At 39.2% G+C, this 14,099-nt stretch overlaps 1 protein-coding gene across 2 annotated transcripts in view; it reads left to right on the top strand.

Moving 5' to 3' along the window:
* Nucleotides 1–1,521: 1,521 nt before the first annotated feature.
* The window catches only part of LOC124868579 (ras and Rab interactor 2-like), a 47,088-nt gene continuing 34,510 nt past the window's right edge, over nucleotides 1,522–14,099 (top strand). Inside the window, exons 1-2 of one of the 2 annotated variants that reach the window (XM_047365992.1) lie at nucleotides 1,522–1,657; nucleotides 11,098–11,224. In XM_047365992.1, the coding sequence (XP_047221948.1) occupies nucleotides 11,156–11,224 (69 nt within the window). In that variant the 5' untranslated portion in view covers nucleotides 1,522–1,657; nucleotides 11,098–11,155. Of the gene's footprint in view, nucleotides 1,658–11,097; nucleotides 11,225–14,099 lie in introns of those variants that run through there. The other variant, XM_047365993.1, reaches the window with a different exon arrangement.

Here is a 14,099-nt window from a genome sequence, read left to right as displayed (position 1 = left end):
TCGGGGGCCCTTTATTAGGGGCCATCCAGTCTCTGTACAAGTGGACCTGTTCCCAGTGCATGTTGGACTCTGGCAGGGCTGCTCTTTGTCACAGATCCTGTTCATAACTTTTATGGACAGGATTTCTAGGCACAGCCAAGGGCTGGAAGGGGTCTGGTTTTGGGACCGGTGGACTTTGTCTCTTTTGTTTTTGCAGGCCCCCTCTAGCCAAGACCTACAGCATGTGCTGGGGCAGAGTGTGAAGCGGCTGGGATGAAGATTATCTCCTGGCTGGCCTGGGATCACCTTAGGCTCCCTCCAGAGGAGCTGGAGATGGTGTCTGGGGAGAGGGACGTCCGGGTGTCTTTACAGAGTCTGCTGCCACTGCGACCCGGTTCCGGATGAAGCAGAAGATGACGAGTACGACTACAAGTACGAGTACGAGTGTAGAGAATCTTCATCCCTTCTTTTGTTAGTGATGGTTTCTTCTCGCCCTCATTGTTGGGCTTTACCTGCTCAGACTTCCTGTTAATAAACAGAAAATGGCAAAAAGTATCTTAATGTAATGTCAGAAAATGCTGTAAGATTGGAAATAAGGAGTAAAATAATGATTGCGCCCTCTGAGTCAGGGTTATTCTGTGTCTCAAGCTGAGGATTCCCGGTGTTGTGGTGGCAAGATGAAGCAGAAGATGGATCAATGGGTAAAAGCTGTCTGCAGTGGTGAGGATATTGCTTCGCTCTGTTCCGTTTAAGGATGAGCTGAGCTGAAACATAAAGTTCTGGATTTACTGTAATTAAAATGGTGGTGAAACTTTATTTTTCAAGATATATAAATCACAAAATGCTTTACAATGAAACAACCCAGTGGCTCAATACATAATAAACCAAGAATATTCAATTACATTTTGATTTAAAGAGATGCTTTGAACTGCTCGATCTAAACCAGGTGGTTACTGGAAAAGTCAACATGATAATATTTTTCTTTTGTATGAGTGCAGATTCGCATTTGTGACCGATTGTTGTAGCATTAGAAAAGTTTTTCGGATTGTCATTTTGGTCTTTTATTTTGCTGCTTCGCTACATTTATACACTTCTAAAAATGACATTTATAGTTCCAGATGTGTGTCACAGTTATTCTACTTGACCTAATCTGAATCATTTGGACAATGCTGCTCTAGAAGAGTAAAATAAAATGTCAAAATCTTTATGAGCTACTTCAAAATAATGATTTCTGCCACTTTATGTGTGTGTTTCTTCTTGTTTGTGTGTTTTGCATCTTTTTCATATGAAGTTTTTCCTTAAAGTGGCAAGAAACTATACATGGAAACTTCAGTCACAGAAACTCTTTATATATCCTCTACTGATACTCAAAAGTGGGAATTATTTCAAATTATTTGACGCTATTTGACGTCATTAAAACAGAGTAAACGCTGTATCTTCAGTCTGCCGGCAGGGTGCGACATACCCCCCTACCCCTACCCCTACCCCACCCCCTTTCCTCTGTTTACTCCTCCTCCTCCTCTCTCACACCTCCCCCTGTCTCACTCTCGGCTTGCCTTTGTGTTTGTCTCTAAACTATGGGACTCTCGGTGTTTTGAGCGGAGATCTGAGTTGGAACAGATGGTTTTCATCCTACAGAACAGCGCAGAAAAACAACAGCGACTTAAAGAAGTTTCAGGTGAGCGGAGTTATTCTGCGTCTGCTCAAACTGCAGGTTTCCTGCTTGAATCTCTGAAAGCTGGATCATTTTCAGCCTGGAGAGTCATATCTGCTGTGTTTGCAGGAGGAGTGGACTCTGTTTAATGGTCCATCAGGCAAGTCACTGAGCTTGATGTCAACACATGTTAATGTTCAGCAAAAGGTCTCATAAAGCTACTATTTTCTCTAAATGTCTTTAACATCTTGCTGAAGCGACTGTACCCGCAAACTGCTTTTTACTTTTCAAGGAACATCCCCCTGAAAAATCTTTGGGGGAGATATTTGTGGAAAAAAAAACAACCAACGTTTAAATGTAAAGCTTTAAAAAAGTTACAAGAAATTATTGACTCAAAACTTAAAACATCCCATGTTTTTGTCAGGGATATTTGTGACCTACCCAATACACCTCCATGCAGATTCAGAGCCTTAGGTTGGTGTTGTGTTTTAGTAGACTAAACCCCCCCACCCTGGGTTCCTACAACACCTCACTGGGAAGGAAAATAAAGAAAATCTTCACATTATTGTTACCTTCTATTTGCATTGTGTCTAAGATTACTTTAGTACCATATTATTACCCCACAGGGGTTGGTTGTGAGTTCAGTGTTGTTGTTTTTTTCTATTTTGTTTGGAGCTTATAGATGTTAGGAGTCCAACTGTGGTGTAGATGTCTAATGTTAATTTTCAGAAGTTCTGAAATGGCCCAAATGTTTACCTAGAAACTGGAAAAGCCTTTTAGCATCCTTCACATCATGAGGATCCATTATCGTAAACATTTTATCTTACATCAGTGCCACACTTTGTGTTGGTTTGTTACATAAATCCCAACAAAAAAACATAGATTGTTGTGGTTGTAGTGTAATAAAATGCTCAAATAGCCGCGGTGTGCTATTGGATATACATTGGACCTGTTTACATTCATTCTAGCCCTCTGACATGATATTTGTCATTAGTTGGGACAATCTAAACTGAATTTTGTTGAACTGAATCCAACTTCTTTCCCCTGGATCAGTTTTACAAAGTAAATTTTTTAAATAACTGAAACATATTATGTTTGATTTGATTGAGTGTATCTTTGTATAATAATTGAAGAAACAAACCTCCTAATCGTTGTCACACTCTCGCTCACTTGTTAGTTTGACATTTTCAACCTTTCAGCGCCACGTGGGTTCTAGGAACTCCTGAAACGATCCTGTTCTGTCTCATTCCTGGTGACATTGAAAGGTGTTTTCCAATAGAAACATGTTCGTACCTGACCAACTGTCATTCTCTGCAGGCATTTGCCAGTCTCTCCTTTATGATGGAGCTTCTGCAGATGTTTATTAGACTCTAAAGCTGCTTGATTTGCTCATTTATGACCCTTAAGGAATCTGTTGAAGAGATTAGCTTAACAGAAAAAATAAAAACGTTTGGCACAAAGAGCTGCATTTCCATCCTGCGATGGGGAAAAGAGTCAGCAGAAAGGCATTTAAATAGGAAAAATAACTTGCAGCTTATTGGTTTTGGGCCATAAGACTGATTAATGTTTCTTAGCGTTCTGATGCTAAAATAGGTTTCTGATGTAGCTTTTCTGTAGCTGGAGGGACAAAGCAGAAAACTCTGCAGGCTTATAAGAACTGATCTCATTTGGTCTGGACAGGAAATCAGCAGCTCGAGTTACAGAAGTGTGAATAAACTGAGCCTTAGGGGAATGTTGAACTCTTTCTGCTTCAGCCAAACTCAGGCTATCTGTTTACCTGAAAAAACAGGTTTACGTCCCTGTTTTACTTAATGCATGAGGTCAGATTATCTGCACCCTGTCTGCCCTCATCTCTTCTGTTGGGTTCAGCCCTCAGGTTTACTACAGGATTTAGTTCTGGGGACTGAGATGGCCATGGTAGAAGGTTCATTTTGTGTATAGATTCGATCATTATCCTGTCAAAAGATCCAGTGATGACCCACTTTCAGTTTTATGTCAGAGGAAACAGCATATTTTTATTTGACATGTTCTGGTGTTTCAAAGAGCTCGTGATGCCATGCAAGCTAACATGGTTCCCAGGCTCTTATTGGAGAAACAGGTCCACAGCGTCATGGATCCTCCACCATAATTACCAGTCGACATGAGGTGCTTTTTCACCTGTCCTTCCATTGTTTCAACCTTAGTCTCAAAGCACGTAGTTCCAGTTAGTCTCCGTAGAGTTTAGTAACCGTGACATGTTAACGTTTGTGATGGTGGGACGGAAACGGCTTTTTCCTGAACTGTGTGGTGGCAATATAAATGTGGGTCATTGTCCAGCCTTGTTTGCTTAGCTCAGTTGGTCTGATTGTAGATATGAACAAGTTTATGGCTGAGCCAGTCTTTTTCCCAACTCATGATTACGAACACATTTCTGACTTACTTGAATAGCGTGTTCTCCTGTGTTTACTGTGTTTCCTGTTTTGAAAGTGGCTCACCAAAAATGGGCTTCTGTGTCACATCATATTTGAACCCCAGGAAAACAGGAAGTCATGGATTTCTAATTACTAATTACAGTCTGACCGACCCAAAAAAAAGTTCATACATGCATCCGTTTATTCTGCAGGAATCCCGAGGGATGCCAGTAACTGTAACAGTGATGATTTTGTTAAAAAACTTTGTGGAATAATTATTATCCCCAATGAAAAAATACACTCAAAACTTAGATTTGTCTGGGGGAGTGCCGCGTGGAGTAGAGGTGGAGCACGCGACCAATGTGCGGAGGCTTCAGTCCTAGACGCAGCTGTCCTGGGATAGTGTCGTGACCTCGGAGACCTGTGCTGCATGTCTTCCCCTCTTTCCACCCCATTTCCTGTCTGCCTACTTAAAAAAAAAACAAATTTGGATTTCCATAGACGGTTCAGTGGGAGCTGCTGCAGTAAGAGATGAATTTATTTTAAGACTTCTGAGAGACGTATTCATATGTGTTGGTCCAAGCTACTTTTCACCATTGTTTTTATTAACTTCCTTCCAGGCAAGCGTTTAGATGTGTACAGCATGAGTGATTTTAGAGCTGAGAAATGCTGCAGAAACACAGCAGCAGCACAGGAATGCTAATCCAACATGAGGAAGGTGTTGTACTGTGAAGCTGGATTAGTCGGTTTATTAAAGCAACTTCAGGTTCAGTTTGACCTTTTCTTTATCATTAAGTGTTCATACTTAGGTTTGTCACCGTGGTAACCATTGTTCTGGGGCTGCTGAGGTTTCCCGATCAACACATAAGAAAGCATCATCTCCCAACCAGAGTGCCCTTAAATAAAATCACTAATGCTTATTCAATAAGAATCACTTCTTGACTTTCTTTACCTGGTTTTGTTCTTAAAATTGTTCCCTGAAAACTACAAAGAACTTTAATGAACTGTTCGTTTTTTTAAGCAAATCCACACGTATGAGTGCATTGTGCTCTGTAACTGTTGTGTATGGACATTCATGTCTATGTTCAAATCTTACTGATAAAATCTTCAAATTGTTTTCTAGAATCATCAGCTCAGATTGATAGTTGACTGTAGATGTTTGCATTAATCTCTCTCAGGTAGAATAGGTAGAACATCATTAAACCAAGCTTCTCTCGGTAGTTGCAGCATCGCTCTTCCACCTCTGCTTTGGCCAGTATCTAACGTTATTAGGTCCTATTCTGGAAACTATTGAAACATAACATCAACAGAACTGATCCACAGCTATCCAGAGGTGCTTCTGGACCAATAAAGCCTGCTCTATAAAAAAGAAAGATTGTACAGTTTCAAAATGAAGATGTCTGCCAGGAACAATACATGCTAGAGATTGTAGACAGCTGATCCACAGTTGGGCTTATTTGGATTAGTGTTGTTAAAGCTAGAGTAGATGCAAATCATCTTCAGATGCTGAAAATGGTTTCTAGTTTATCGGCAGGGTAGATGTGAATTGTTCCTTTAAGAGACATAAGTAGTTTTTCAAGTAGAACAAGTACATCCAATAACTCAGTAATTTGTCGAACAAGAACTCTCAGTAACTGTTTCCTATCTGACTTTCTGTCACATTCCTGTGAAGAGATTTTCTTCTATCCAACGTTTCTTCGGTTCCTTGGAGTTTGTAGATATTCCACAGCTCTCTGAAGGTCCCTTTACAGTATTCTAATCAGGTTCAGGTCTGGACCTTTAACTGGGCCATTTCAACACCTCAATTGTTTTTGTTTTTCAGCCATTATTAAGTGGTTTTGCTGTTTGGGATCATTGTTCTGTTGATGACCCAGTTTGGACCAAGCTTCAGCTGTTGCTGTTACTCTGTAATTCCTTAATTGAGTTCATGGTTGACCTAATAACTGCAAGGTGCCCAGATCACACCCTCCACCACCATGCTTGACAGTTGGTGTTGCAAACCCACGTCATCATGTCCCATTGTTTTTAGAAATGGGTCACACATTTTCAATCTTGTTCGAATCATCCAGCCATCAACTTTAACTTTTAAACTGAGGCCTGAAGAGTCTGGCACAGAGCTGATAAGTTTTTCATCATTTCTCTGCCCAATTTATTGTTTAACATGACCTTGGGGTAAATTTGCTGCCATGTCCTCTCTGGGGCAGGTCTTTTTTCCATGTGTGAAGATTCTCTCTCTTTGTATGGACTTCTAATAGTTTGGAAATGGTGTATGTTTGACGTTTGGTTTTCTCTTAGTCCTATTTTCTCCTTATTAAGAACAAACTTCTCATTCTTCCTTTTTCTTCTCTTCCATGTAAATGGGAATGACGCCCAGAACTCCCCCTTCTTAGCTCACAGCTTAACATCATTCAGAGATTCAGAAGCAGATTTAAAGTGAAGTAGTCCACGGAACAGGGTCCAAATCTTCCCTCAGTTGACCTTCCCTGTGGAAAGTTGTGGGGAGGGCGGCGCTTGTGTCTGACATAGTTTCCAACCAGTATTTAGACGTGAAACGCTCTTATTACATATGAAGTGTGATTTATAATTCGATTTATTTTCAGTTTGCTAAAATAAAACCCTGAAAGCTGTGATTAGAGGTTACAGAGTTGGTTAGCTTGGTGGAATGGAGATGCTGTGAATGATCACATTCCTCAAGTTTTTTTCTTCTTAATTTAAACAACATGGAGCAGCAGGTTCAGCTGGGCTCAAGAAGAACCACTGACCCAATTGCTGCTCTGCACACTGACCCTGTTTCCTGCGGGTGCTCACACCCACAGCATCATCTGGTTTGTTTCAGATCACTAACATGACCCATGTGTGGGAGTTTTTTTTTATTTTTTATTAATCTGCTGCAGGTTTATGCAGCTGTTCTGACAGCAGTATGGAGCCTGCTGTCCTCCGTACTGCTGGACCTCTGGTTCTGCAGCACTTCTGGTTCTCCTTACAGTTTGAATGTGCATTTATTGTATGTATTTAAATGCCAAAGGGACTGTCAAAATTAGAAAAAGTTTATGCACGGAGCAGCAAGGAAGATGGTGGGTCTGTGTTTAAGTCTTTACAGGCTTTGGGTGGAAATAAAGTCCTGTTTAGACACCGCTGCCTAATCAAGAAAGTCTGTGCGACGGTTTTACATTCCCAGCTGTGATTAACTCACCTGGTCTCAGAGCAAGATTCATTCCTGAAGAATGAAGACAAAACCATTTGTGACTGTCAAAGGACAAGCAGATGTTCGAAATTAGGTCCGAGCACGACCTCGGTCCACATCCGCAGCAGAATGTCTGTCTTTATGCACTATGGTGTTTTTGTTTTTTATGGACATAACAATGACCTTTGGTGGTGTATGGAAGATAAAAGATGATTAGAGGTGGACGCTGGGCTGCAGACTTACTAGACAAGCACAGCTGAGTTTACCTGCAGGAAACAGTTACTATGTTTCATCCCCTGGATCACAGCATGGGTTGTTTACAGCTGCAAGCTCACATGCAGCATGTTCACCTGCAAGTACCCAGTGAGCATTTTTTAGCTTTGAATAGGTCTAAACAATGACAAAATGATTTGAAGATGTTTATTCTAAATTTGGTTAATATTTGTTTCAAAAGTGAAAGTATTTTTGATGTCTAGAATTAGGTTTAGATGGTTAACTGAAGTTTAAACGTGCACCTGTTTTAGTTGAGATGAAGTAGCGATTCTTTAACTGACTCATTGGCCCAGATGCCTAATACTGCTTAAATCACATATAAGTTCAGGATTATGTTTGTTATTCATGATGTAAAATAATCTTATTATTTTAACACAAATTAAACCATCTACGTCTACTCTGTGTTGCAAATATCTCGGTCACAGTGGTGTTCTGTAAATTAGTTTTTCTCATAGAACAAACTGAACTTGGACTTTGATGATAAATTCAAATGTGTGTTTCCATCTGTCAGTACAGTCTAAATATGTAAATACCTAGTCATAGTCACCATTATTCTCTCAGTATTCAAATAAAAATACATCATTTTAGCACATTGATATTATTGCCACAATATCACAACCGAGAAAAGGATAAAATTAGTTTATACACAATTAAATACAGTTGTCTTTGAGTTTTGATTTATTCTTTCTGGCATTTCTGCTTTGTCTACAAACTATTTTGTGGACCTTGTTAATTTAAAAAAAAAGCTCATTGTGCCAATTTTTAATTTTATGTCTAACAAAGACCACTATTAGACCAGATTTGCTTGGTTTATTAAATATATACAGGCTTAAATCAGGTCTACCACTTACAGTAAGACACTGTTGTGTTTTTGTTTTTGACTGTCTCCATAGCCTTGTCTATCAATCTAGCTGGACTTTCCAATACATCCTTCCATCCAGACAACAAAGCTGTGGGTCTGTTGTGAAACCTTTATCCCAATGCTGTGTTGAAAGTCTGAGTAAAATCTCAAAGCAGTAATGGAAGTGGTCCAAACTACCACCATCTCATGGACCAGTACAACAGTTGGTGGACAGCTATTGCCAACATTACTGATTTCTTAGCCCAGTCCTCCTGCTGCTGTGATGGGTGCTGCTTAGTGAGGTTTGATCTCCTGACACAAAGTCTGTTTCATAGATATCCTCCAGGCAAGAGAAGCTCAATTTGACTTCATTATTTTATATCGTATTGAGAAACATTGAATTATCATGTTTTTATTTGTGTGTTTCACATATAGGAAGGCTGCAAGTTTTTTTTACCTGAGAAGTAAGGCGGCTCCCAGGAAAAAGGTTGGAACCAGAACAAAGTTTTCAGCTAACAGTTCTACGGGAATCACCATTTCATTTTCATATTTTTCATACTTTTGACAAATTTCATGAGAATGAATTGTTTTACTCACAACAACGTACAGGCTGCTGGAAACAGAGCATTTGAAACTTTTTTTAATTTGTCCGTTGTGTAGCGACTTAACACTGAGTCATCCCCTGAGTTTAGGAGGCTTTTTAAGGCAAAACGGTTCACAGATCAGAGTTTAGCTCTGATCAACAGAAGATGATCACTCACTGGTCTGAAACCGGGTCCAAAGAAAAACCTTTTGATCAAGACCATTTTTAAAAAGATTATATAACATTAAGGCATCTTGGAAGAAAAATATAATGTATTTATGACTGCTTGGACAGTTTAGGAAATAAATGGTGCTTTATTAAAATCATGGTCACTTTTGGTGGTTGACTTTTTCTTGCCACATTGTTTTCTACTTGTGAAAATTAAACTGTCAAAGCAGACTATCACTTTTTGTTGAAACACCGAGGAAAAGCCGCCGTCTGCGGACAGACAGGTAAAATATATCGGCCTTCATAACTCCATTAGTCTCACTAATTATCTCAAATCTCATAAGTCTCGATTTGTCAGAACCGATTCCATCTGAAGCAGGAACTCGTCTACCTCTCCACTGAGTTAACAGTTGCACTTCGACAGAAAAAGAAGACATTTCTTTTACTTTTAGGATTAATATTATTTAAAAAATCAACCCGAATAATTAGCAGTTTACCGATGAAAAATCAAATCTAAATGAGCTAATGTGTATCTACTTGCTACTGATGAATTAAACATTGAAGAAAATAGGATGGATATAAAGTACTGCTCTGCAAGACAAATAAACTTCTTAGCTACATATTGTTTAATTAAGAAAAGCTAATCAAAGGACAAACGTTGTTTTCTGTAAAACTTAAATTCCCATTGACCTACTTCCAACATTTAGGCAACATGCAGACCTCACAAAACATGATTCATTGTTGAGTCTATACGCTGCCAATTCTGTAGTAATGAAAACAATGACTTCTACCTTGTAGCTCAGCTGGATAAAATGGTATGCTGGTAACTGAGATGTTGTGAGTTTGATACCAGTCCATTCCATTAGTTAAATATTTATTATGCTTGTCCCACTTAAGACTAATAATGAATGTTAACAAATCAGATGTCTTCTAACACAGCACAGCTTCTTGATAGCCGAAGCTTCTGGGTGAGGAGCTGTCACACAGGACTTATCATCCAATCAGAAGCGGATTTTGGTGTTACTATGGAAATCAGTCGATGAGTTGACATTAAGAATTAATATTACAATACCAAACCTCAACTTCTGTTACGGAGTCTGAGAGATGTCAAATCAACAGTCACCCTAATCACAACAATGGTGCTTTTATACAAAGCAAAACAATAGTAGGCAGACTGTAAGTGAAAGGTCCAAGTCTAACAGTTGGTTTATGCTATGCTGCAAGTCTGTGCTTATTTAACCTCAAACTATAAACTACAGTCAGCTTTGGTTTTTAAGATTTGTGACAAATAAATCAGATGGAGTTTAATGGGCAAATTTTGCAAACCATAATCCTTCAGACTTTGTGCAACATTGATCTGCTCTGCTTTCCTCTCTGCAGTCTCCAGTTGAGTTTGGGGAGGTGTTGCACACTTCCTCTCTGTGTTAGATAAAAGCGCCTGTGTGAACCAGCGGACAAACGGAGCAACTCTCCAGCTCATGAGCTCTGTGATCCTCTGCCAGAAAGGGAAGGGCTGCTTTAATAGTTTCAGTCTGGCTGGAGAGGGAATCAAATGCATGTCAAAGAGTAATTTAAAAAGATAATGACAGAGACAAAATCTGTAAAAACATAAGAAGAAAAGTTGCGAGTTATTTAGTTAAACTGATGTAATGCTTTCGGATGTGTGGTTCTAAAAGGTTCTGTCTATGGGTGGGGAAGGAGGCAGCTGTGCTGGAATACAAACTGAGATGGAAAATGAATTTAGAGGACATGGGAACAGAATGTGAAGTGGTTGAAAATGTGAAGAAAAACAGAAACAGGTAACCAGAGGAAGAGAGCCGAAGCCAAGAATCAATGAATGAAGCAATTATCCTGGATTAAGAGAGTCAGGAACGTGGAAAAAGAGGTGGATGTTCATAGACTATATTGAAAGAAAAGTCAGTCATAATAAAATCATGCGAGCAGGCCGACTGTGGCTAAAGCAAAAATTTCCTCAGGCTGCACCGCAAATGAAAGTGTCTGAGCTGAAATGTTTCTGACCCACAGGTCTCCGTCCTCGACAAAACCTGCTCCAGGCTACGAGCGTTGCCGACAGGAAGACAACATGGACTTTAGCACGCCACCAGAAAGCCCCTCCTGCAGCCTCACCAACAGGAGCAGCAGCTTTTTTAAGGTTAGGACAGGATAAACATAATCACCAGAGTAAACATCATTTCCTGTGCAACACAATGTTTGTTTTCAAGGATAATGTGACTCAAAACTGGGACTGTCTGGGAATAACAGGAAACAAGATTTTGAAATGGCATTGTTTTCGTTCTGAGGAAGTAAAACCAAACCAGGCAACTTCGGTTGAGTTAAAACCTGATTTAACGTACAGTCAAGTTCCCTGTTACTGTTTCTGCATTAAAAAACACTGATCAGGAGGTTTGCACAGCCAGGAGTAAAAGCGATGGTTTAACTGAGTACACGATAACCATAAGACGTAAAAAGATTTAAAAAACATTATATTCCACTAACATTGTCTGTGCCTCAGTACCATCAACATTGAGGCTACCCCTCAAAGATCCATGTTAATATTTCTGGTAAAGATTAGATTTGTATTTTTGATAAGACAGTATATAGGCAGTGTCTTGCTTAAGTTTTGAAAAGTGTGAATACTTTTCCAAAGAGCTGTAAATTAAACAGCACATATTGAATACACACAAACTATTGAAATAATAAGATAAAATGAAAATATGAGAAATTAGGAGTGGATCAGTATTTCTGCAGCTCACCGTTTTTGAGTCCTATGCTATTTGAGGCCTTCTTCCAAATGTACGTTTTAGGGCATTTTCACATGTAGAGTTTGTTTACTTTGGTCTGAATCAGTTGCTGAGTGTGTTAACCTGTAACTTTTTTTTTTTTGGTTCCTTTTCACACTGTTGCACAGTTAGGATGCTGATATAATATTTAATATTTAATTAAATAACTATTCAGTCTGTCAAGTCCTGGGTCCTGGGAATACCAGTCCAATATGGCGGTGGTTTTATGGTGGTATAGATGAAAGAGTTAATCGAGCTCTGGCATTACTAAACAGCAAAACTCTGCACACACGTGGAATACATTCACAACGCTTCACCTTAAAATATAAGAGTTTATTAAGTAAATTTAATTTAATTTATTAAAAGTAAATCAACTCCTAAGTTAAACATATTTCAGGGAACAAACTCTTTACTAGGCTTAAACAACTTAATGAAAACTACCAAGCAAAATTAAGGGAAAAAATAACTAATTAACTATGTACAAATGAAGAAACAAGGGAATCAATAAAAACTGTTAAAAACCATGGCCAATAAAATGATGCAATATTACCATTTAATGTTATCTATGTTTTAGAACCACGGTTTATCTTGAGGAGGTCGGAAATGAGAACCTAGTTCTAAAACTAGTTTGTTCTAAAATCAGTCTTAGAACTAATTATGAACAATAATTGGTATGTCTTCAAACAACCAATCACCTTGCAAAATCAGAAGATTAGATGAAACATTATTTTAATAAAATAATATTTAGAGAAATATTATGTAAACTGGGAATCAATAACCTTTCTGGATAGTTCTTAATGTCTTAACTAGCCATGACATGGAGTAACAGACAACTAAAATGACGACGAGGAACGTCTGTTGACTCCTATAAGGTGGCAACAAGTCGTGTGTAAACATTTGACTTTACTGCTGCTAGCCGTTAGTAGTTGTAGCTAACAAAGGAAAGCTTATAGCTTTCTCACCTTCTTAAGGTCGAGCATGAACCTTGAAATACCATTAATACAAACATTATGCATATGAGCGTTGACAGCGCGTTATGGCCATTCTGTGTTAAAACCACCCATTAAATAAAGTTTGTCTTTACTTTTAAACACAACACAGAACAAATAACTAGCCTGAAGGCTGAAAGGCCTGTTCACATTACCTGAGCAGATTACCTGCTAGCACTTAAAGTAGCTTAGCTTTCGCTTTACAAACAAATCAAAACATCATGAATATCAATATTTATATTATTTCATCCTAATTAATTTTCTCTGCCCAAATGCCACCTTTTACGTGAACTGTTCTGAGGCAGGAGGTCCAAAGGACGCTGTTTTGGGACGTGAAGTTGGTCCAGTCCAGCCACATGGCAGGCAGAAACAAAGAAATACAGCTACTCTCAGTAGTAGCTGTGGTAGGTAACTCCCACCACCTGGATCGGCATGCTGGAAGGCGTGTGATGCTTCGATTCCTGCCGTTTCCTCTTCGGCGAGGAGGTTTACTCGACGTTACTAGAGAGAACATCTCTTCTGCGACACCTTTAGCTCAGTTTACTTTTCTGCTGAAGCTCAGAAAGAAAAGCTGCAGAAAAACCTGTCTTAATCACCGCTTTCGCATATATGCTGGATTATTCTGCAACAGATTATACGGGTATTCGACTGTCAGATCGTGATCACTCTGGATCCAAGTTCAAAGAATTTGTCCTGCTTGCCAACAAGCCGGACATTCACGCGTGTTGCCTCTCCTGTCCGGCCCTCTGGGAGTCGTGGAAGAGAACGAAGTTCAGCAGCAAAATGTTTTTGTTTCAGTGGCTTCTAGTGGGATTCCAGCTGTGACTTCTCCTTTCTGGGCTGAAGTAAGGGTGTGTTAACATGTGTATTTAAAGGTGCAGTTCCCTACCACCATTTGCTTGTGCACAGTTTAAAGTCCATTTTTTATCCATGTTTATATCCATGGCTGGGGCCACAACAACACAGAGAAATCTCCAACCGAACCAAAACCTGTCGCTACAAACCAGGCGAGAACGTTCAGTTTGTCTCTGATGTGTTCGGAGAACCAAATGTAAATACAGGAAGCAGATGCTGTGTTCTGAGCTAGTAAAAATAAAACTGAGAATTTGATCACATCATCAGTGTGTTTCTGGGTTTCATTTCATGCAAAACTATCTGAGAAGCATACAGAATAATTTAAACATCTTGAAAGTTGCATAGGGCTTTATGCTTTATGAAAAGAGATGTTGTTTATTAGTTTATGAGGGTTTTGTTGCAC

This window comes from Girardinichthys multiradiatus, chromosome 5 (genome assembly GCF_021462225.1).
Source record: "Girardinichthys multiradiatus isolate DD_20200921_A chromosome 5, DD_fGirMul_XY1, whole genome shotgun sequence".
NCBI classification, from domain to species: domain Eukaryota; kingdom Metazoa; phylum Chordata; class Actinopteri; order Cyprinodontiformes; family Goodeidae; genus Girardinichthys; species Girardinichthys multiradiatus.
This window is presented reverse-complemented; position numbering and strand designations above follow the sequence as displayed.